We start from the raw sequence: 25,777 nt of genomic DNA, 5'->3' as shown, positions 1-25,777 counted from the left end.
TTCGGGCCTCTGCCACGCATGCGTGGGGGTGTGTGGTGTGTGCAGGGGGCATGCAGGGGCAGGGCACATGTGCGGGGTGCGCACGCACATTGTATTTTGGGGGTTCAGGCGCACACATGCGCACACTCACATACTCACATGCACGCACTTTTGGCACTCAGTCCAGAAAAGGTTAGTCATCACTGATTTAGAGCATGGTTAATCATATTCAATTACTGAATTCTGTCAGCCAAGGAATGTCAATTGGTGGGGATCAAGAGGAATGACTTTTCTGCTGTAGTGACCGCCCTGTAGAATACCTTATCTTCTGATGATCCTGACCCTGCTGGCCTTTTGGAAGGTTTTGCAGACCTACATGGCCAGACCTGGGGTTCAGTGTATATGCAGAGCCCCATTTCCTGGTTATGCTGACACTAATTATACTATCTCATGGCTACTATTTGTATTTTTTTTTTTTAATATTGTGTTTTAATTGTTTTTTGGATTGGTTACCCCCAACCCGAGTTACTGATTTGAGAATACAAAGTAGATGAATGAATGAATGAATGAATGAATGATTACAGTTCTTTTAGACAAACATCCTACAGGATATTAAATAAAAGGAACTCAGAGATTAAGATCAATTTTAAATACTAGTATGGAAAAAGAAATACCTGCATACTTACTTTGATCATTAGGAAGAATAGGCTAACATTATAATTGGACAATCCTGTTGCTCAGAAATAGAGATGATTCCATTCAGGAAGACAAAATCAGTAAAGTAATTTTAGGAAAAAAACAGTTGAATTGTATGTTTATTTTTTTAAAATAATTTTAAGTTCTACTTATGTTAGATCTTAGAAACTTATTCTTGTAAATTAAAAAAAATCTAAATATTGGAGAAAACAAGCAGCATGATTTGAAGGGCTGTATTTTAAAACAGTTCTTTATTAGGTAAGGTCACAAATTTATGTTTTAATAGTTTAAACTTGCAATTAAATTAAATCTCTGTTATGTTAATAGTTTTATTTCATACTTCTCAAAAAGTAATAAATTGTATTTCTTTTATAGGTTAACTAAACTCCAGATTTTAGAACTTCGAGAAAACCAGTTAAAAATGTTGCCAAAGTAAGTACACAGTGATATTTGAATATATTTTGATATGAATTACTTGAAATAGAGTGAAAATTAGAATTTTTAAATCAACTGTGAGTAGTTTTGATATAGGACCATTGTCTTGTTTGAGGTTTGTTTCTGTTGGAATTACTATGAATTATTTCTTTTTCATCTATCTATGCAATTATTCATTTTGACAGTAATTCTTCCTTATAGTTGGGAGGACAATTCACATTGTCCTTTTTAAATTTTTTGCAAGCATGTTTAGGACTGTAATATTTATCATTTAGTTGAAAAAACCATAACCATATTTTAATAACTGCAATGCAACAGCAGTCCTCAGTTTACAACAGCAGCTAGGACCAGAATTGCTGTGGCTAGGCATGCAGTTGCAAAGTGTGACATCACATGATCACATTGCTTAGCAATAGCAATTCCAGGAGTACTGGTTACCACTGTGCGTGGTCATGTGATCACAGTTCTCTGCTAGCTTTTCCATTGATTCTGCTTGTGGGAAGTCAGCAGGGAGTATAAGAAATGGTGATCATATGATTGCAGTTTACTGGGATATGGTAATCATGTTCTTGTGACTTCAGATTGTTGCTGAATGAATGATCATAACTTGAGGGGTATCTACAGACAACATTTTTGTTTGTGTTCTCTGAGTTGGTTAGATGTAAATAGCCCCTTTATCTCTCTATGCCTGTTGATGGCTGATTCGTCTGAAGGTCAGATTTCCAGGAATTCTCTGGTGGATTTGGACTTTGCTTAGTTCTGGATGCTCATAGTTTCCCAGTTGATTGTCTATCCATGTGCTGTGAAATTCATCATGTCTTCTGACTGCTAGTTGTTGTTCCTGGATGTGCTCTGCCAGTCTTGTTTGTCCTACATAGTGATAGTTATAGTCCTTACATTATATGTTGTATATGTTTTTTCTTCTGGGTCTGCTGGATCTTTTGGTTTACTTAGAATTTTTGGAGGGCATTCGTTGGTTTACACTAGTAGTAATAGTGTACTAGTTGTAATAGTGTGTTTATGTATTTTGATGCAATGTTATCCTTTTTCACAGCTTGCGTTGGTTGTGCTATATTGGGCTGAGACACCTTTGATAAAGTTGATGGGGTATCCATTTTGTTGGGAAAAGCTGTACAGATAAAGATTTGATTCCTTTTCTGGTGTTCGGGGTTGCTGCAGTTGTTTGTCCTCATCTAAATAGTGTTCTTACACAATTTCTATTGTGGTAGGTTGGATTGTTACTTGGTAATAATAGAATACTTGGTTGGTGTTGGAGGATTTGGGATAGACTTGTGTTTCTAATTTGCTATTCTAATTCTGCTGATGAGGGTATCCTAGGAAGCATGTTGCTTTTTCTTTTTTATTTCTTTTTTATTCCTTTGAAAATGCTGTTGATAGTTTTGTGTGTCTTCTCTAATTGGTCCTTTTTATTATGACAAAAGTGCCATAATTTTGATTTTAACTCCTTTTCCATTATATAACAGACTGCCCATTTGTCTTAAATTTAATTTTTATTATTTATCTGTATCCTGCCTTCTTATTTTAACAAATAACTTTCCATAATTTAGCCTTGAGCATCCATATATATATATATATATATATATATATATATATATATATATATATATATAAATTGATTGTGCCCATTTGTTTTATTTACAGAGTTGCTGCGAATTGGAGGGCATATAAATTTTATCAGTAATTATTACAATTAGATTAAAGCACAGGAAATATATATACTAAGATGCTAGTATTTAGAGCAAAATCGTTTAATCTTAGTAATAAGATAATATGACTGCTTACTTCTTATGAGCTCTGATCCTGTTTGGTATGTTTTCTATAACTATTAAATATGTAATGCTTATTTAAACAACTTTATCCATTAATAAAAGCATGAGTAGATAAAAATAAGATATAATTGGCATTTCCCTTAAATCTAAGTACTTTTAATCCTTTTCACTTCTGCAGAACCATGAACAGACTGACTCAGTTGGAGAGGTTAGATCTGGGAAGTAATGAATTCACAGAAGTGGTAAGTTGCACTTAAGTAACAGTTTCGCTTAAAAGGTCATATCCTTAAATCTTTTAGACAATGCCAGATAAGAAATTGTCTTTAACTTTTATATTTAAGCTAACTGTATTGATTTATGTCATTTTAAAGCTGACTGCTTTTTTCCAAATTTTATTTGCTATAGGTATGGCATTTTGGTGAAACATTTAAAGTATGCATTGAATTGACAATTCTAGATTTATGTAATTCAATAAACTTAATAGTTGATAAAAATAAAGATTTTGAACATAAAAATAGATTTTGAATAGAGAGTAAAACATCTATGTATAAATACATGAAATGAATCAGCAAAATTCTCAGTATTTTTCTCTTAATGTTGTATTTTCTGTTAAATATTCTATTATAAAAATAATTATAATGTATTTTTTTTAAATTTTAAATTTCTATCAGCCTGAAGTACTTGAACAATTAAGTGGGTTAAAAGAATTTTGGATGGATGATAACAAACTAACACTTGTTCCAGGGGTAATGTATATTTATTATTGTTATATTTTATATTTATATTACAACTACTATCACAATTCAGTAGTATGTTTAATGCCTAAGTGAATAATTGTGTTCAAAAATGCTGGTCACCTTTCTTGAAAGAGATTCATGAAAAAAGTTCTCTTTACATTCAGCAAACACTGAACACCTTCGGGATAAAATTCTGAAAATGACAAGGACTAATTTTTCTGTGTCCCATAGCATATCGCTTTTCTTGAATTCATAGAGAGGGGGAATTGGTTAAAAATTTTAGTAGAATCCCACAATGAAATATCTTTTTCTAGATTTGGATTGTGTAAAACTTTGATTAAAGTATACATCCTAATTTGTAACAGAGCATAAGTATGATCTGAAGAATGATGTCATAGCAAATAAAATTTGCAGTAGAATTAATTTGCATTACCTGTAGAGTAGGTATATTCATGTTTTAATCCACAAGCTTTGTATTTTACCAGTGCCTCTGTATTTTCAGTTTATGGGCAGTTTGAAGCACTTGACCTACTTGGATCTTTCCAAAAACAATATTGAAACTCTTGAAGAAGGTGTTTCAGGATGTGAAAGTTTACAAGACCTGCTATTATCTAGTAATTCACTTCAGCAGCTGCCAGAGTCCATTGGTTTGTATGGTTAGCTATAAATATATCATAAAACCATGACAACATTTTGGCATTCTTTATTTAAACATAAATGTACTTTTGTACCTTGTCTTTTTTTTCTTTTAAAGAACAATTTTATATTGAAGTTAACTTAAAAGTAATTCATCAGTAGAAACAATGACAGTGGTACTAATAAAGGAGAATATTTGTAGCTCGGGATTGACATGATGGGTCCTTGGTGCTCTCTGAGCTTGCTTGTTTCCTTGCAGAAGTTTCATTACCCAAACTAGCTAACATCAGTGCTACTTTTCTCTAGACCAGCTCTGATGATGTTACCTAGTTTGAGTAATGAAACATCTGCAAGAAAACAAGCAAACTCAGAGAGCACCAAGGACCCCCCCATGATAATGGTTTAACAGAGCCTTGGTGGTGCAACGGACTAAAGTGCTGTTAAATAGCACTTAGCTGCCAGCTGCCTGCAATTACTGCAAGTTCAAATCTCACCAGGCTCAAGGTTGACTCAGCCTTCCATCCTTCCGAGGTAGGTAAAATGAGGACCCGGATTGTGTGGGCAATAAGCTGACTTTGTAAAAAAAAGAACACCGCTTGGGGGGGGGCTGAAAGCCCTACTAAGCAGGTATATACAAAAGTATGAAGGCTATTGCTTAACACATTGTAAGCCGCCCTGAGTCTCCGGAGAAGGGCGGCATATAAATCGAACCAATAAATAAATCCAATATAATGCAGTAGGTAGATTAATATTTCCAAATTGATTTGCGTTAGTTAGCCTGCTGTAAAATACAGTGCCTGCCAGATTTATTAGTCTAGAGTTCTCATCATCCCAGTTCAGCTTTATTTGTGATCATAGAGCTGGCAAAGGGAATACAGAATATAGTATAGGTCTGTCAATTATTAAGTATTTATGATTTTAGATATTGCTCTGTACTAACCATAAGGACACTTGCAAATAAATTGTTTTTCTTTTCCTCAATTGACAGTATCTATGGATATCCTTTAATAATAAATAATAATAAATTAAAAGAAGTACTTTTAATTAATAATTTAATTAATAATTAATTAATTAATAATTTAATTAATAATTGCAATTGATCTAGGACTAGAATAATCTTGCTACTCAGGTTTGCATAGGATACAATGAAATAGTTGCATAAAAAATGGAAGATACCTTGAGAGATTGCTATTGCTTGCTTCCTCTACAGTGATGTAGATTATGTCATAAGAATACTGTATGACTACAATTTTAATATTTCTTTTATAACAGGTTGTCTAAAGAAATTAACAGTTCTTAAAATTGATGAAAATCAGTTAATGTACTTGCCCGATTCCATAGGAGGGTAGGTATTTCTACATCTTCTTTAACAAAGAACATGTTATATTTCATTTTTAATGGTTCTTTAATGAATAACTTAAATAGAGCCTTTCAAATCTATTAATATACCCATATTTGTATTTGTAACCATCTTGAAGTTTATAATCCTGCATATCCAGTAGATTCAGATTATTTTGGAGGTCTATAGGGATTTGGGATATTGAGCTTTGTCCAAATCAGTAGCAATTCAAGTTTCAATTGGTATTGTTTATATTTTCCATATTTGAATTTATATTCTACTAACAAATAAAATGAGCCAACTCTGATTTTATTTATTGAAATTGGTTTAGGTTAACATCAATTGAAGAACTGGATTGCAGCTTCAATGAAATTGAAACTTTGCCTTCTTCTATTGGGCAGCTCTCTAACATAAGGACTTTTGCTGCAGATCATAATTTTTTAACACAATTGCCACCAGAGGTATGCTTTTATTAATGGATAAAGTTGTTTGTCTTTATAGGCAATATATATATATATATATATTAGATTTGTTGAGATATTTTTTAAAAAATAGAATAGTAGAATGTGGCTTTAATTTTTTTTGATATAAATTAGAAACCAATTTTGGAACTCTTGATTCTGGGAAAATTGGTATAAAAATGCTCAAGTACAGAGGGTTCTCATCTGCCAAATGATTCATTGTGGCACAAGTCAGCTCAAAAAGCAGGATATAAATCTAACAAAAGAATAAAAACGAAAAATGCTTGGGAGAGAGTAACTACTTTGTCATGAGAAATGGGGGCGCTGGAGGAGGGAATACTTGTTAAAAACCTTTTACCACCTGGAGCGTTGTCCTGCATGTGACAAATTTGCAAAATTTGACGTTTGGAAATTAAGGACCCAGTTTTCAGGACCATGAAGTATTCTCGTTAAATGGTCTACACCTTTTTTTTAATGATGCATTAAGATTTTTCTGTTATTGGAATACACAGTGAATCCAAACTTGCTGTTCCACTAATGGAAAGACTTAGAGATAGAGTATGTTTTCTGATCTCTCTTTCCAGAAACAATGCAGGTTTTTAGAGATAACAATAGGCATCTTGAATTGTACACAGAAGGACACAAGAGATGCCCATACATACTGCTGCATTCTGTACCAGTTTAATCTTCCCAATGATCTTCAAGGATAGTCCTGGGCAGAATGCATTGCAGTACTTGAGTTGTTAGATGATTATAGCATAGATTATAATTGTCTAAAGGGCCTCCCGATTCAGAAAACATCATCTGATTGCATACCAGAAGCAATTGTGCAAAGGCTTTCTTTTCCTTCCAGTACTAAATGCTCTGGTATTTGAACTTAGAGAGTTGACCATAAAGGACACAACTGCTAAAGTATCTTAGTTTGATTTTATTGGCTTATCTTAATTCAGTTAGAATTCAGATAGTATCAACTGGATTTCCAGGTTCTGCAGAAGAGTTGTTCAGGACTGATACAGAGGCTGCAGCTTGCCTTCCTATACATTAGATAGAAAAAATACATGTAATCTCAATGTGAATTTTATTCTCTGCAAAGTAGAAAGTCTAAATACGATCAGAAATATGATCTTTTAGCTGTGTTTTCTTGTCAGTTTTGGTAATTCAAAATTGTCATATTGAAATATACTTTTATATTCGACAGAAAAATAGCAATATGTACATTTATTATTGATAAAATAATCTTCTGCATAATTATGTTTATTTATTTCAGATTGGAAGCTGGAAATATGTAACTGTTTTGTTTCTTCATTCTAATAAATTAGAGGTTCTTCCGGAGGAAATGGGTGATATGCAGAAATTAAAAGTTATAAATTTAAGTGATAATAGGTTTGTAACTTAAATTATTTTGCATGAATATTCTATTATTCACAATGAAGCTCTGGATGGATTTAATCCACTATTTCTCACATAGCAATTGTTATAAGCATAAAATGATGGAGTATTCAAATAGGGAATTAACTGTTTCTTTGGATGAAGGTAGAATGAACATGTAATATATTTTATTTATATAAAGCATACTTTATATAAAATATTTTGATTTATTATTTTATAGTTTCTGTTGGTGGGAAAAGGTATGTCTAGGAAGTGTTACAAAATGTGACTTAAGAATTTAGATAGGAATGGGCACTGAGGAAAGAACATAGTTGTTTGCAAGAGAAATATGCTTTGATTCCAGACAAGTTTGAAGGTTGCAGGGGCTGCAGTTGTGCAGCCCCTGCAACCTTCAAACTGGTGGGAAGTATTTCACACCAGGAGGACGAAGACATTATGATGGATTCTTCTCTTCTTTTTGCCTCTGTTTTTAATTCATTTATATTATTTAATGTTCCAGAGCAGTGTGCAAATGACTATGACCCCTGTGTTACTTGAGCTCTGCTTCAGAACTTAGTCACAGTCTAGCTGTGTAAAACTGTCTGGAACCACTTAAAAGGCTGAACTTACCACAAAAATAATTTATAAGCCCAATAATCATTAAAATGGATAGGAATGTGGAAAAAATGACAATTTTAGTGCTGTATTTTACTAATAAATAATTATTACTGTCTTTGATTTGCTGATTAGCTAAACAGTCGTCTTGACTTTTATTCACAGATTGAAGTATTTGCCTTATAGCATTTTGCAACTGCAACATTTGACTGCTTTGTGGTTATCAGATAATCAGGTAAATGGTATTTGTTTTTCATAATTTATTATATTTTCCTTTGAAACAGAGTATGCTTTAAAAATAGGACTTGAACTGAAAATACATTGTGAAATTACTTCATAATATTGGCTTGTACATTTGATATTTTTATCATGAAGTGTTGTATTGAATATGTTGCTATGATTCTGATAAGAAAAATATTTTATTGTTATTTTGCCCAGAAATGAAAAGAAAGAACTGTCATTGAGAGGATTTTAGATACTCAAAAAACACTCAGAGAAATTATAACTCAGTTTCTTAAGAAATATCTTCCCTTCCTTTATAAAAGTGCAGTTGAAAATACTTGGGTTATATTTCTAATTTGCTTGTGAAGAAAAGTTTAAGCCTTCCTTCCTCCCTCCCTCTGTGCAGAAGGCGGGAGGGAGGGGGGAGGGGAGGAAGGAAGGAAGGGAGGGAGGGAGGGAGGGAGGGAGGGAGGAAGGAAGATGTGTCAGTAAAATGTAAAAGGCAGTTTTACTTACACAGTAAAACATATGCTTGTCTAATTGCTGGAAATTGAGTTCTTTGGTATTTCCATATGAAGAATGAATACCTGAACTGTATCTGTTTCCTTATAGATTGACCAAATAACATATTTAATATTCTGCTTCATGATTTTTACTTAATTTTTTTTACAGGCATATATGATTTTTGTAAACAAGCTCTCTCTAATGACCCACCTATATAATGTGTGACCCATCTCACATTATATACCCATTGTGGTCTAATTAAACAAATATTTATTTACTTATCAAATTATACATAGTTGCCCAACTCATATATTTCTCTGGGCTGCTTACAAAATATGCAGGATTATAGGCTGTGAGTGTAATTTCAGCACATGTTTATCTTATAGTTATATATCTTAGATATTTTTTTGCTATCAACATATAATTTGCTTTGTGTCCAAACAATTACCAATCATGGCTTATCTCTTAGTATGAAGTGACAGAGCAAATATAGTAAATTAAGTTTTGGGGCTATATACAGTTCTTTTTATCACTATACCTTCAGAACTGAGATAAGATTCTGTGGAGTCAGGCATGTTGAATCATTCAAGTAGATCTTGTTGCTTTTTCCCATGCTAGCAGATTTCTGCCCCTTCGAGATCAGTAGAGGAAAGTTATCTAATAATCCAGAGCAGATTTTGAACTGGTCTCAAAGAACCATATTTAATGTTTTATAGCAAGATATATAAATAATTAGATGAAAAAGAAAATGAATTGTAGTAGTTTACCCTGTATAATCTATATATGCATTCATAAATGTTCCTTTCTTTCCTTCACAGTCTAAGCCTCTCATTCCACTTCAAAAAGAAGTTGATCCAGAAACACAGGAAACTGTTGTTACTAATTATATGTTCCCACAACAACCAAGATCTGAAGATGGTAAGAATTATATTTATTGATTATTATACAAAATGCTACTTGGAGTAAAAAAATGCTTAGATTGGATTTATTTGCCTGACCTTAGAAATTCAAAACACCTGCAAAAGCTTTAAACATGTTTCATTGGAGAAACAAGTATTAACAATATTTAAATTCTGTAGCTCTCACCAATATGGCAGTGTTAATATTGATCTGATGACCATTAGGATTCGGAAAGATTTTTAGGTTTTGGCAAATTACAGACTTATGAGGCAGCATTTAAACAACTGCTGTTTTAGGCACATTACACTAGGGCCTGGTGGCTCAGCAGACTAAAAGCATTGTGATTAACACCAGCTGTCTGCAATTACTGTAAGTTCGAATCTCACCAGGCTTAAGGTTGACTTAGCCTTCCATCCTTTCTAAGGTAGGTAAAATGGGGACCCAGTTTGTGGGGGCAATAAGCTGACTTTGTATAAATATACAAAAGTATGAAGGCTATTGCTTAACGCATTGTAAGCCGCCCTGAGTCTCCGGAGAAGGGCGGCATATAAATCAAATTTAAAAAAAACACAACTTTACAGCACTTATAAATGAATATGTTTTGTGTCTATGTTCTGGATATACTCTGAGCATTGAGTAAAGAATAAATTGGAAGTTACGGCTCAGATTAAAATTAGTAATTGACATTTACTGTCTCATATAAAAGGAAAAAAAAACAAGGTACAAGTTAAACTGCACATAGAAGAAGTCCTCGTGAAATGATTGGGAGTTGCCTTCTGGAATACATTAGGAATGGAACCACATTATTTATTTTATAAATTACTTCATGCTTTATCAAGCCTTTATAATTGGGATGAGGAGATGAATAGATTCATTGTGCATAATTTCTTTAATTGCTGTTTATAAACATAGATAATTGTAGCCCCTAGGACAGTCTGAGTGCAATATCTGGTCCAAAATATAAATTAACAAATTTGAAAAAAAACAAGTGGTTGTTTCTTCAGCAGTCTTTAAGTTGTAGAGAATACTGAAATTGTGATACTTAGAGCAATTAGTAAAGGTAGTCCTTAACATACAATGATAATGGAGCCGGCCAATTATGTCATAAGTCACCGCAGTCATAAAGTGGGCCCTCACATGACTGACCCGATTTTATGACCTTTTTCGTGACAGTTGTTAAGCAAACACCATACTTATAAAGTGACTGCTGCAGTTGTTAAATGACCGCCAGGATCGTTAATTAACTTATTGTTTGCTGTTGGGCATCTTTGCTGAAAATCAGAAGTAAATGCCGTTTTTCAGCAAAAACATCATGAATTGGGGTCATATGACCTCAGGATAATGCAAATAGCCATAAATGTGTCCGAGTGGCCAAGCACCCAAAATGCAGTCACATGACTGGGGATGATGGAAGCAGAACTGGGTTGTAAGAACCTTTTGTGGGGGGGGAGGGTTCTGGTCAGTGGTGGGTTTCAAAAAATTTTTACTACCGGTTCTGTGGGTGTGGCTTGGTAGGCGTGGCTTGGTGGGCATGGCAGGGGAAGGATACTGTAAAATCCCTATTCCCTCCTGATCAGCTGGGACTTGGGAGGCAGAGAATAGATGGGGGTGGGGCCAGTCAGAATTTTTACTACCAGTTGTCCGAACTACTCAATATTTCAATATTTCCACTACCGGTTCTCCAGAACTGGTCAGAACCTGCTGAAACTCACCTCTGGTTCTGGTGTAACTTTGAATGATCACCAAGTAACTGGTCATTAGTTGAGGACTGCCTATATAAAGATTTTATTTTATTTTTTTAAAAAACAAGATTAAGTGATTACCGTGAGTTTTCAGATCTAAATATTTTTCATTTGATTTCAGTAAAAGTTCATCACATCTTGACTCTGTAGCCAGGTAGTAATGGAAATGGAAACTTCATTCATTTTAAATTAGAACTTGTGTTTAGCTGTTTATAATGCATTCAGTCTGTTTGTTAAGGAGGTTTTTAAGAAATGCTGCCTGCTGTTGTGTGAATTACTTTATTTGCTCTAACTTACCTTTATACTTTTTATTCAGTTATGTTCATATCTGATAATGAGAGTTTCAATCCTTCACTGTGGGAGGAGCAAAGGAAGCAGCGTGCTCAGGTGGCTTTTGAATGTGATGAAGATAAAGATGAAAGAGAGGCACCGCCTAGAGTATGTATTTGCTTTATTCTGTTATTCTGCCTTTAGCTTCATCCTTTACAGATGAACCACAAGCTGCTTTGGATGTAATATTTTGCTGAGGTGGATAATCTGTCATGCATAACCTATTTGATCTGATGGGATGGGCAGATAATCTCAGGGAGAGGTGGTCCTACAGATAACCTGCTCTTGTGCCCTGTAGAGCTTTAAAGGTGATAACCACCACCTTACATTGTATCTGGAAGAAAACGTGGAGCCAGTGCAGCTTGCATATCAGTCATGTAACAAGAGCATACTGAGGGGTGGTGGCCAACACTTCCGAATGGTCTTCAAAGGCAGCCCCAAGTATAGCACATTACAGTAGTCTAGATGGAAAGTGACCAAGATATAGGTGCTGTTACAGATAGCCCTTATTTAATGATCATTTGAAGTTATGTCAGCCTCAGAAAGCATGTTTTACAGCCTATTAAGTACTTTTGACTGTCATAAAATACCCCCCATGCATTTTGGGTGCTTGGCAACTGGTTCACATTTATGACTGGTTGCAGCACCTGTAGTCACATGTCTGCAATTTCTGGCAGAAAACAGCAAAAAAGTTCCATTGGATATGGTGGATTCCCTTAACAACTGTCAGGGTTCCAAGTAATAGATCCATATCAAGCAAAACTCCAAGGCAGGTAGATTCCTCAAAGAATAGCTTTATCGAAATATCATATCAGCACAGATCTGGGGAAAACTGATTCTGAAGACTCCCACAGTTTTTACCTAATTGAAAGTAAAATGTCACTTTCTCAAAACAATCAGTCACATGGTCCAATCATGGCACGGTCTGGTTGCTGTGTGACATCACTCCGCCTTTCTGCGACAGGGTGTGAGAATGTCCTTGGTTCACAAGAGAAAGTATTTTATTTTGGCTACAGAATCCCAACTATCTCAACTCCCCACCTCCCTATCCCTCAGCTCCAGTGTGGCAACACTGAAGCTGTCAAAAATGGCTTCAGTCAGGTCAGCTTCAGGGTTGACAACAACCACTTGATTTGCTTAATGGCTGGTGACTTAATTTACGACATAAAATAGAGTCAGGTCACGTGACCCACTTAACAACTGCCCTGATTTACAGCCAAAATTCTGTAGCCCTTGTAGTAAATTGAGAGTATCTGCACTTACTGTATTGATCAGAATGTGGAACACTCTTTGCTGCAGTTTATAACTGGTTAATTTTAAAATTGATTTATTTTCTATAGGAGGGCAATTTGAAGAGATATCCAACACCTTACCCTGATGAATTGAAGAATATGGTCAAAACTGTTCAAACAATAGTGCACAGATTAAAAGATGAAGAAAACACAGAAGAAACTAATAAAGAAGCAAAGCAAGAAAGCCAACAAGTTTCAGTAAAGGATATAGGAGTAAAGGTTAGATTCAGTGTTATGCTTGAAATTGTCTAACTTTTCACTACATGTTCATTAATAATTTTTGAGAGCAGTGAAGATTTGAACTGTTTAATTTTTATTTTAACTATAGTTATTGTGAAGATAATTTAAAAAAAAAAACATACAAATGACTCATTCTGTACATTTTACAAGATGTGCATCCAAGATAGAGATGATATGTGTTTCACAATTTTGGTTAGCAGACTGGCCCATTCAATTAACATTACAGCTAATAGATAACAACCAAGATAAAGAATAAAACAACCCTATAAAGAATCAAATTGCTTAAAAATTGAAAAAAACCTTCAGAAATGGCCTCAAAGCGAAAAAACTCAGCACAATTAAGAAAATATAAAGACAACAGCATTTAAAATCTGGTAGCAAAACGGGATTCCAAAGTCTTGGTGCTATCACCAAAAAAGCCCTATGCCTTGTCAGTTACAAGCAGATAAATTGGCCAGGTCAGCTCTTGTCAAGAAAAGATAAGCTGGCAGATTTTCTACAGATAGATATCACACTGACTTGAGCAGGGTCTTGGAGTACTTTCAACTACTAGTCTGGAATGAGAGTAATTGATACATAGGGCTTAGCTACTGCTGAAAAAAAAGAAGGTAATTTATACTTTTGTTAATGTTGATCCTTGAAATATAATTCAAAGCATTGTTGGATTTAATTGAATTTTTGTCCCATTTCACCACTTAGTTAGTGCCCTGTTATAAAATAAATTACCATATTTTTCGAAGTATAAGACGCTCCGGACTATAAGGCACACCTACCTTTTTTGGTGAGGAAAACAAGAAAAAAAATATCTGCCTCTGCCTTCCAACAATTTTGCCTTGTTGCAGCAAAGAGCAAACAGGCTGTTTGCTTTCATTTTCATTTTCAGCATAGCTTGATTAGCACAAGAAAAAAAAAATCTGCTCCCAGCAATTTATCTCCTTGCAACAAGCAGCAGAGGCCTGCGCAGCAATAGGCAATTGCAATCCCTGCAGCCTGAAACAGCTGAGAGTCGGGAGGCCGATCCAACCGACAATCAACTTGTGCTAATTAGGCTGTGCTGAAGCTGAAATGGGCTGTTTCTTCTTGCTGCTTGCTGCAAGGAGGCAAATTGCTCGGAGGCAGAGGCCAAAGGGTGGGGCCAGTGGGTGGGCGGGGCTACATTCGGTGTATAAGACACACCCAAATTTTCACCCCCTTTTAGGTCTTATACTCCAAAAAATTCGGTACTCTCATTTGCAGAAATATGTTGGGTCAAGACCATATATCTGAAATTCAAGAAACAAATTCAACTGCATAGTAATAGGGTTTGATTGGGCAAATAAACATGTTTGCTATAAACATTTTTGGGAGAAGTGCAGAAGGCAATAAAAATGATAATATGTTGTAAAAAAGAAAAAAAAATCCTGCACAGAACTATATTGTTTTCTCATTTTGTTGCTAAAAGAGCTTTTTTCTTCTTTATTTTAGCTATATATTAATAAATAGCACCTTTTTTACATGTATAGTTGAGTTTATAACTGGCTGGTAGGAAAGTGTCAGGACCAGTGTAGGTGGACTTTATATTCGATGAATTTATACTACTTTTCTCTATACTATAATGCATTTTCATTTCGTTTGTTTGGACATGCAGTAAATCTGCTAATTTTGTTGAGTGAGGTCCCATACCAGTGAAATCCAGCTGTTTATTATTTTGCAATCCTCATTTTTATTATTGAAATGCAGCAAGATATGTTGCAGTCTCGAGTCAGTAATACTTTACAACTGCTAAATTTAATCTGATATCAAAATCGGAATCTGAGGAAGTGGGGATATTGATTATTGTCACTTTATAATATCTGCACGTTATCTTTAGTGTACTTAAGAGGCCTCATCCAATGGGAATCTCTTTTCTTATTACGTTAAATATTTAGACTTCAGAAATTACTTCAGTGAAAAACAAAATGGAAAACGAGCAGAATGTTATGGGAAACTGTGTGCAGAAACCTAATGAATCAGATGATGATAACAGTACCAGAAACTCGCAGATGAACAATCAAGTTAAAGTCACAGAAAATGTGAAGCCAATTGTTAACCATGAAGATACTCTGGAGGTATTTTATATATTTTTATGTCTTATTCTCTTATCATCATGGCATTAAATTTGGATAAAACATAAGTATATAATTTTCAATATTTTTTTTTATAAATCTAAAACAATAACTAAACTCCCATGCATACTTCATACAGTAATCATATACATGCACCCTAAAAATAGAATAATCCTCTACATGTCTCCCAAAACTATCATGCACTTGAGTAGTTATGCATAGGATTGCTCTGTTAGTTACCAACATCAAACTTTTTACTGAATAAGGTAAAGATTCCCCTTGCACATATGTGCTAGTCGTTCCTGACTCTAGGGGCAGTGCTTATCTCCGTTTCAAAGCCGAAGAGCCAGCGCTGTCCGACCGTGGTCATGTGGCCAGCATGACTAAATGCCAAAGGTGCACGCAACGCTGTTACTTTCCCACCAAAGTGGTCCCTATTTTCTACTTACATTTTTTACATGCTTTTGAACTGCTAGGTTGGCAGAAGCTGGGACAAGTAACTGGAGCTCACCTTGTTACGTGGCACTAGGGATTCGAACTGCTGAACTGCCGACCTTTCGATTGACAAGCTCAGCGTCTTAGCTACTGAGCCACCGTGTCCCTCTTTTACTGAATAGTAAATTTAAATGCAAATAATAATTACCCAATTTGTTACCTGGTATTTAGTTATTTGGGTAATTATTATTCACATTTATTTAAATTGTTACCTGGTAACAAATTTCAAAAATATATTTTTATTATTTTTGTGCAACTAAAATATGATTATTGCTGCTATTGCTTTTATTTTATACTGTCCTAGCTTTATAACTTTGTGAGAATTAGTATTAGAAAAATTTCAATCGGCATGATTAAAAGAAGTCAGGTATAATAACTGTTTTATTTATATAGCCTCAAGTTAGATGAGATTTTTGTAATTTACAAATATCCTACATACTATTATTACTAGTGTCCAGTATGGAAAATATATTTTTCACTGCATTCCATATTTTACTAGCCTAAATTACAGCACGGAAACGGTACAGCACGGAAACGGCATTGGTCGCGTTGGTTGATGATCTCTGGAGGGCTCGGGACAGGGGTTGTTCCTCTGTCCTAGTCCTATTAGACCTCTCAGCGGCTTTTGATACCATCGACCATGGTATCATGCTGCACCGGCTAGAGGAATTAGGGGTGGGGGGCACCGTCCTATGATGGTTCTCTTCCTTTGTCTCTGACCGGTCGCAGTCCGTGTTGACAGGGGGGCAGAGGTTGACCCCGAGGCCCCTTGTATGTGGGGTGTCACAAGGGTCGGTCCTCTCGCCCCTTCTGTTCAACATTTATGTGAAGCCGCTGGGTGAGATCATCCGTGGTTTCGGGGTGAAGTACCATCAGTACACTGACGACACTCAGCTGTACATCTCCACCCCGGACCACCCCAATGATGCCCTTGAAGTGATGTCCCGGTGCCTGGAGGCCGTGCGGATCTGGATGGGGAGAAACAGACTCAGGCTCAACCCATCCAAGACCGAGTGGCTGTGGTTTCCGACATCCCAATACAGTCAGTTGGTGCCATCACTGACTATTGGGGGTGAGTCATTGGCCCCCACGGAGAGGGTTCGCAACTTGGGTGTCCTCCTGGACTCACGACTGTCTTCGGAAGAGCACATGACGGCCGTGGCCAGGGGGACTTTTTATCAGGTCCGCCTGATTCGCCTGTTGCGTCCCTTTCTAGATCGGGACTCGTTAAATATGGTCACTCATGCTCTCGTTACTTCCTGCCTGGACTACTGCAATGCTCTCTACATGGGGCTCCCCTTGAGCACCCGGAGGCTCCAGCTAGTCCAGAATGTGGCCACGCGGGTGGTTATGGGAGCGACGTGGCGCTCCCATGTGACCCCCCCTCTTGCGCGAGCTGCACTGGCTCCCGGTGGTCTTCCGGGTGCGCTTCAAGATTTTGGTTGCCACCTTTAGAGAGCACCATGGCATCGGACCGGGGTATTTACGAGACCGCCTTCTGCTACCAATAGCCTCTCACCGACCAGTACGCTCCCATAGACAGGGGCTTCTCAGGGTGCCGTCGGCCAAACAGTGTCGACTGGCGGCCCCCAGGAGGAGAGCCTTCTCTGTGAGGGCACCTACCATCTGGAACAAGCTCCCCCCAGAGATATGGAGGATCCCGGACCTGCGCACGTTTCATCGTGCTCTCAAAACTTTTTTATTTCAGCAGGCTGGCCTGGCCTAACTCTCCTCTTTTAAATTTTTAATTCGTGATTTTATAAATTGGGTGTTTTAATCTGTGTTTCGGCCAAAATATTTAATAATTTTAAGGGATTTTTTAATATTTGTATTATCTGTATTTTATCTTGGCTGTTCATCGCCCTGAGTCCTTCGGGAGTAGGGCGGTATAGAAATTTGATTAATAAATAAATAAATAATAAATTAAAACACCCAGTGAGGTAACATTTTTACAGTCTTTAGTGGCAAGCTGTCTTCTGAAGACCAGCTTTCCAAACACAGCTATATACCTCTTAAGGAGCAGCTTTTGTGGAAAATCTGTTAAGGCACGGGTTCCCAACCCCCAGGCCACAGACTGGTACCGGTCCCTGATCTGTTAAGAACCGGACTGCACAGCTGGGGTGAACAAGCAAAACCGAAACCATTTGTGAAAAATTGTCTTCCACGAAACCTGTCCCTGGTGCCAGAAAAGTTGGAGACTGCTGCTTTAAGATCTTTGTGTTGATCTCAAAGGCTGTTTAAATAGATTGTAGTTATGTTGACAAACCTGATGTTCATCTTCTTTTACAGGAATCAGAAGAACTATCTTCTGATGAAGAAATGAAAGTAGCAGAAATGAGACCTCCTCTCATAGAAACTTCCATTAACCAACCAAAAGTAGTAGCACTCGGCAATAGCAAAAAAGGTAGGCATTTATTCAGTGATAATGCTTTAAAAAGAGATCTATTTCTCTGAGATGACTAAAGTTACAAATAAGAGTTTTGCTTGAAAAATAGCATAAAAATACATTTTTACTTACACTCCTTCTTCAGTTGTTTATGCCTGCATTGCAGCTATTAGGAAAGAAAAGAGATCCCAGTGCTGTGTAAAGGCAGATCTGTGTGCTTAAATTTGATTTCGCCGCTGTTGCCTTAATTCTGCCTATCTTCCATTTCAGTGTTTATTATTTGGGTTTGTTATAGCTTGTTGTCTTCCACATCCTCAATTTTGGATTAAACTAAACAAGTCAAATCTGCAACTGTTATTATACCTTGCAGCCTAGTTTGTTTGATATGCTGACCACTATCTATGTTTTTTTTGTTTACTGCTTTTCTGCTTTGTTGCCTATTATTAGGATAATGTATGGCATTTTCTTAATCTTTTTTGAGGTGTTAATATAAATAATTAGTACAAATATAGTTAGATTAGGATGATAAAGTTTTACTATTTTGTGTTTGTAGTCCCTATAATTTTGTTAAAATGTTCTTGAATGCATTTGCTATTTTGTAGGATTTAAACACAGAATTTGTCAAATATTTTTATTGTTAATGGTCAATTGTTTTTATTTAACAAATTGCTGCCTTATGATTTCACAAATTTTTAATATATTTCTGTATACTCAAAACCCCAAGCTGAATATAGGTAGTCCTCAAGTTACAACTACAATTGAGCCCAAAATTTGTGTTGCTAAGTGAGACATTTGCTAAGTGAGTTTTGCCCCATTTTATGACCTTTCTTCCACAGTTGTTAAGTGAATCACAGATGGCTAAGTGAATCTGGCTTCCTCAGTGACTTTGCTTGTCAGAAATCACAAAGGCTGAGCATTTGTCACTGCAACTGTGGTAAATAGGAACCAGTTGCCAAGCATCTGAATTTTGGTCGTGTGGCCTTGGGGATGCTGCAATGGTCGTAAATGTGGAAAAAAAAGATCATGTCACTTTTTAGTGCTGTTGTAACTTTGATCAGTCACTAAATGAACTGTTACAAGTCAAGGACTTAACTGTATTTCAAATAAAATTGAGTATTTTTGTATAAAGCCGATTGATCCAGGTAAAATCATGCAAGTTACAAAACAAACATGCTGATTATTATGAAATGAGAACTTTATGGAGCCATTAAATATGACTCACTATGAAATCAGAATATTATGGAACCATTTGGCAGAAAGGAATACCTTTATCCTAATACCAGTATAGAAATGCTGATTCTTCAGCCTATTCAAACTTAAAATCAACTATTTGGGTAGTTAAGCATGTTTAGTAAGGTTGTATGAGTCATTCAGAAATGTTCTTCCAAAAAATAGAAGTGCTTTTCTTAAGCTATTCCCCAAACTCCCAGGGTATTGTGACTTTTCTGCCAGTTTACTGGCACTCTGGTGGACATTCCTTTTAGAGGACATGGTGCTTCAAGCTGCAGGTTTGGAGAAGCCTCGCTGAGTTCCAGGAAGGTGTTCCTCCAGGTGATTCCTGATATTTACTGGCTGTGAAAAGTCTCATTTAAACTGAATGCGTACCATAGATATAACTTTGCATGAATTAGTAATATGAATATGCTAAATCAAATTAAATTATTTTCAGATGACAGTAAAGCAGTAGATTCTTCGTCTGATGATCCCACCCATAACAGCAATCAGAATAATAGCAATTGTTCCTCTCCTTCCCGAATGTCGGATTCAGAATCTCTAAACACTGACAGTAGCCAAGAAGCATCATTGTGTTCTCCAGACAAAGAAATTACCATGACTGTCAATACCAAAATCAGGTTTGAGAAATATTACAGTATGTTATAAGGCTATTTGAAATAATGAAAAAAAATTTTTTTAAAACATTTTTTCTATCCCCTACAATTTTGTATTATCTGCAAATTTAATAAACATCCTCTCTACTTCATAATTGTCATGCTATCTAGTATGTTTAATTAGCTTGCTAATCAGAATATTGTGAGGTATTTGTATGGTTTGCTAAAGTCAAGATATACAGTATTAGGGCTACCTCATTCCTTCAATTCATTGATAAAATAACCCAACCAAAGAAATGCAATAAGATTAATCTGGCAATTTTGTTCTTGACAAATCTGTACCTTGCATTGTTTTCAAGATACTATTAGACCTAACTCTATAAATTTCTGAAACATCTTTCTAAATCCTAATGTCAGTCAGATTGCATTTCTGGATATTCCTTTACCTGTTTTTGAAGAAAGGGCAACATTTCTTATCCTCCAGCTATCTGGCATTTCACCAGTTCTCCAGGATTGCTCACAGAAGGGTTCAACTAGGCATTAACTGGTTCTGCTATCTTGTTTTGAAGATTTAAATTCATTCAGAATAAAGAGATAATCCTTAACAATGTTTCTGTTTGTTTAAAGTTTTAGACTGCCCCTTCATCATGCAGTTTACAATTTCCAGGTGTATCACAATGTTTGTTTGTTAGAAAAGACTGAAAAGATGTTAATCCCATTATCAATTTAGATAAGTTGTACTGTTCCCCCGGATAGTAGAGGACAGGAAGGCCTGGAGGAACGTTGTCCATGGGGTTGCGATCGGTCGGACACAACTTCGCAGTTAACAACTGCTCCCCCTTGTCTTGGTTGACTGATAACTCTTTCATTACTATTATTATTTTTTGCTTAAAAACCTATTCTTCCCTCTGCTTGCCTTGTGGAATCAGGGAAGCTAATATGGTCAAATAAATACTTTTTTTTCTGTGATGTCTCCTTCTTTCAGTATTTTATTTTTTAATTTTTTTAAAATAAAAATATTAAATGAACTATCAGATAATCTAAAATAAACCCTTGAATAATATTTTAAATTGATATTGTAATCAGTTTTTTGATTATACAGTATTTACAATAGTTTACTATATCTTGGTCTGATCACTATATGAAATTAAATGCAAACAGGTAAAATCCATTTGAAATCAATGGATCCTGAGTTCCAGTTCATTTGTCTCTACAGATGATTAAATCTGGCTTAATGGTGCTTTCTTAAAATGCATTTATCAAATACGGCCATTTTATGAAATTGCTCTTGTTATATTTATGATTGCTTTATTTTACAGGGAAGATGAAAATTCTAACAGTCTTTTACAAAATGGAGAAGTAAATGCTCTGATAGAAGAAAAAATGAACTCTCTAGATAAAATCACAAATCTATCTGAATTCAGTTTAAATATTGAGGAGAGATTAGCTTTAATAGAGAAAGGTGTTGAACTAAATAATGCTACCGATGAGCATCAGATCAACAGGAATATCTGCAAATTAGCTGAAGAGGGACTACAATCTAATGTAGTGAATAAAATAAAATCAACAGAGATGTCAATTAAGGACTTGATAAATGAACATATGAAAGAAGAAATTGAACAATTGGAAAACAAATATCCAAATGTATGCCCATTAAATAGTATCAATGGACATTCTGAAGACATGCCACACTCTGCAAGAAAGTCAGAGCTAAAGAGAAGTGCCACCATTGAAACCGATTCTTCTTTAGAAATGTGTCTTTCAAAAAGCACTGAAGACTTGTCTCCACAGAGGAGTGGGCCAGTGGTGAAATCCCATAGCATAACTAATATGGAGACAGGTGCTCTAAAAATCTGTGATATTATAAATGACAGTGGAGCCCAGCATCCTAATCCAGCAATAAAATCAGCAGGTATGGCTGCAGATGGAAAAAATATAGTCCGGAGCAAGTCAGCTACTCTCTTATATGATCAGCCATTACAAGTATTTCCTGGATGTTCATCATCCTCTGATTTAATATCTACAAAAACAGCAATTAAATTTGATTTGAATCATAATCCTGAAGATACCAATACAGTTAGAGGACAAGGACCTAATTCTTCACAACCATTCACTACCCCTCAATATAATATTCAATACAGCAGCAGTATTGTACCCAAAGAGTCTTTGTGGCTCCAGAAACAAAATCCTGTAGCCGAACAAAGTTGTTTGTCTTCTCAGCGTTTACCAAGGCTGGATAGTACAGAGAGCTGCACTTCTGCAAAACATTCGGCTAACATGAATTTCTCTAACCATAATAACGTTAGAGCTAGTGCTGCCTATAATATGCATCAAAGGATGGGTGGTAGGCATATGGAAATGTGGGCTGTTTCACCAAATGACAGGCATCCTTCTAGTGCAACCCGAAATACTCTCCAGCGACAGAGTAGCGTGTCTTCTACTGCTTCAGTTAATGTTGATTCTGGATCTTCACGCCGTCCTCTGGTTTCTGAGGGGGATTATTTAACGTATAGGGATTTGCATTCAGCAGGAAGAGTCCCGCCAAAATTGTCAGGGCAACAGAGACCTCTTTCTGCAAGAACACATAGCATTGATGGACCAAATGTACCCCGACCTCAGAGTGCCCGTCCTTCAGCAAACGAAATACCAGAGAGAACTATGTCGGTCAGTGACTTCAATTACTCAAGGACTAGTCCGTCTAAAAGAACAAATCCAAGAGTTAATTCTGAATACTCTCTGATGGATCCTACAGGAAAAAATAAAGTTCCTCCTGACTGGAGGGAACAAGTACTACGGCACATAGAGGCCAAAAAGTTAGAAAAGGTAAGCAGTTTTACTTTCTCTTCTTGAATTCAGCAGTCTGTTTTTTTTATTAAACTGGTAAAAGCTTGCCATTTTAAGGGATGTGTGCTTCTGATATAATTCAAAATTTCAATAATTGGTTTAGTAATAAACTCATGTTCCATAGAATAGGTAAATTAGCTTTAGGATTAGCCAGTTAGATGTTTTATTATAATACTTAGTATGCTTTATTTGGAAGGAAGAACTCTAAAATCATCAATCATTGCCATAAAGTTAATGTTTATCACATCTAAGCAGATGAAAATCTAACCATCTTCAGCAGCATGTTTGAAACACCGAGATAATATAATATCCTACTAAGGTGACATGGTTATTACTTTGCTGATTATACATTCTTGTGAAAATGAAAAATATCAAATATATACTTACTTCCCTGAGGATAGCAATTTTTCAAATGATTTAATTTTTCTGGGGTACTAGGAAAGTGGCAATATACAGGTAATCCTCATTTTATGACCAGCTATTTACTGGATGTTTGAAGTCAGAGTGGATTTCCTCAGGGCTAGTTCTGAAACTAAATTCAAAATTCCTGACAGTAGTTGAAAAAAAATCATAAAATCAGTCACATGGTTACTCACTTAACGACTGGTACAACTTATGGCCTTAATTAGGGTTGAATGTCAAGGTCTACCTATATCTAGTTACACAGAAACTTGAAATTTAGGGCAAATTCAATCTAATACATAATATATCTTTGAAAAAGTTCACATAGAAATTTCATCAGGCTGTGGGTTTTTTTGTTCCCAGTCTTGACGTACCCTTACACAGATATTAATTCTGTATTGATCTCTATTGTCCCATTTGTTGCCTTTCCATATTTTTCCAGTCTCCCCCCGCCCCCCCGCCCCCAAAATGGGGTTGGTGAAAGTGTGGATCACAAAAACTTTTATTTTCTAGTTTTCTGATACAACAGTAGAGGATTAGAGGAAAATTGCTGATATGGTAAACTGTTAAATATAAGACTCGTTTATGATATTGAAGACTATTAGCGAGCATGCTTACATAAATTCAATCATCTTTTGACTGTCAGATGTCAAGGATTGGGATTATTTGTTTGATGTAAAAATTTTAATTATGAAATAGTTTTTCCTTAGAAGTATTTGGTTCAGGCCTATTTCCCTCAAAAGATAGCCTGTCACTAGCTATCCATTTCTTCCAGCTTTGTACATTAGCAGTTTGACATAGAAACTGTGCAAATAAACAGGAAGTTTTAAATAAGTCAAAACAGAAGGTTTCCTGTCCGGTAAACTATACTCTTGAAATATTTTAATTGAATCTGTTGAACAGAAATTGCAAGAGGTTATTGTAAAAACTTCTATCTAAATATAAATGTAAACATTTCCATTATATATTTAAATGTATTAAAAAGTAGCAAAGTTCACTAGCTTTTTGAGGATAAATGCTATGATTTCTAGTAAAGTTAACTTTCTGATTATATAATTACTAAATTTATATACCGCATGACGTTCAGCAATTCTCAGTGGTTTACACTTGTTAAAAACGTTTAAGAACACACACACACACACATGCACGTTCACACACATACCAAGACAGAACAATGATGACAAAGAAAACAAAACCCTAAAAGAAGAGAGCGGCATCAGTCATCCTTGCCAAAGACTCAGGCAAGTCAGTGTGTGTATATATGTATGTATTCATTCATGGAAATACATTACGGAATGTAAACGATTATATTATGTGGCTCATATCTATTGATGTTGGTCCATTCTGGTAAGGATCAACATCCGCCTGGTGCGTCTTCAGCATTTATATCTTGGAGTGGAGGAATGGTTTTCTTGAATATTTATTTCTAAGGTTGGATGTTTCAGGTACTATTTTCCTTTAAATGCAGATTTGCAGATTGATCTGAACTTTATATATTACTGCTGGGCATACTGTCAGCCAGATGTTTAGTCTGAATTTTTATCCACCTATCAAGTTCTTCCCAAGGACATGGGATAGGCAGGTGTGTTGTTTGATGATATTAAAGGTATTGTTGCAAGATACAAGCTGTTCAAAGTAAAACTGCCTTTTTCAGTTGACCGATGGGTATTTTGTCAATGCTGATGATGATCAAGTGGTTCTCCAGAGATTTTGGGATTATATCCAAGGTAGCTATTACTACTGGCACCATAATTGCTTTCTTTTGTCATTCTACTTATGTTTGCAGGTCTTTTTATATTGTGATCTTTCTCCAGTTCTTTTTTGTATTGCAATGTCTACAATCCAGACTTTCTTTGTCTGTTATTGACAATTTTTAAGCCTGGGATGTTATGCGGCAAGTGTTTATGCATTTGAATTTTAAAATTCCAGACCACTTTAGCTTCTTCATTTTCTATGACTTTTTCTGTTTTGTCATCTCACCAATTCTTGCTTGCAGGCAAATGATATCTCTTGCAGATCTTCCAATATACCATTGTTGTTATTTTGTCATGTCATGGTTGGTAAAGGTCTATGGAGATTCTCAGTCTTTGGTTTGTAGTCAATCTGTGCAGTCTTCTTACAGCAGCTAACTAAGTGGTCCATTATTTCTTCAGCTTCTTTGCAAGAGGCGGCACTTGCTGTTTATTGCTGTCTTCTCAATTCTGGCTTTATGCATTTGTTTTAATGTCTTGTGCAGCCATAATTAGCTCCTCTGTCTCTTTCTTCAACATGCTCTTAGCTATTGCCCAGACCTTATTGTTATCTGCTTTGCCTGCTATTTATTATGTACTAGCCCTATAATGCCTTGCCATGTCTCTTTTCTAGTCTTCATTTGGTCTTTCTTTCGGCCAGTTTGGTCTCTCCAGTATTCAGTAAGCCTTCCTTGTATGCTAGCTTCAGCACATCTTCACT

The 25,777-nt window shown here is 35.7% G+C and overlaps 1 protein-coding gene across 3 annotated transcripts in view; it reads left to right on the top strand.

Moving 5' to 3' along the window:
* The window catches only part of ERBIN (erbb2 interacting protein), a 78,627-nt gene that overhangs the window by 37,636 nt on the left and 15,214 nt on the right, over positions 1-25,777 (top strand). For all 3 annotated transcript variants that reach the window (XM_070938849.1, XM_070938848.1, XM_070938847.1), the window contains 15 exons: positions 1,051-1,107; positions 3,079-3,142; positions 3,572-3,646; positions 4,140-4,284; positions 5,546-5,618; positions 5,944-6,073; positions 7,341-7,456; positions 8,222-8,291; positions 9,601-9,700; positions 11,741-11,862; positions 13,095-13,265; positions 15,194-15,373; positions 18,155-18,269; positions 19,921-20,104; positions 21,400-22,903. In XM_070938849.1, coding sequence (XP_070794950.1) covers positions 1,051-1,107; positions 3,079-3,142; positions 3,572-3,646; positions 4,140-4,284; positions 5,546-5,618; positions 5,944-6,073; positions 7,341-7,456; positions 8,222-8,291; positions 9,601-9,700; positions 11,741-11,862; positions 13,095-13,265; positions 15,194-15,373; positions 18,155-18,269; positions 19,921-20,104; positions 21,400-22,903 — 3,106 coding nt within the window. The remainder of the gene's footprint in view (positions 1-1,050; positions 1,108-3,078; positions 3,143-3,571; positions 3,647-4,139; positions 4,285-5,545; positions 5,619-5,943; positions 6,074-7,340; positions 7,457-8,221; positions 8,292-9,600; positions 9,701-11,740; positions 11,863-13,094; positions 13,266-15,193; positions 15,374-18,154; positions 18,270-19,920; positions 20,105-21,399; positions 22,904-25,777) is intronic.

The sequence above is a fragment of the Pituophis catenifer genome, unplaced genomic scaffold (assembly GCF_029215685.1).
Source record: "Pituophis catenifer annectens isolate HBS135680 unplaced genomic scaffold, rPitCat1.0.hap2 SCAF_2, whole genome shotgun sequence".
In the NCBI taxonomy this organism is placed as follows: Eukaryota; Metazoa; Chordata; class Lepidosauria; order Squamata; family Colubridae; genus Pituophis; species Pituophis catenifer.
The sequence above is the reverse complement of the archived record's forward strand: the minus strand, read 5'-3'. Positions and strand labels throughout refer to the sequence as shown.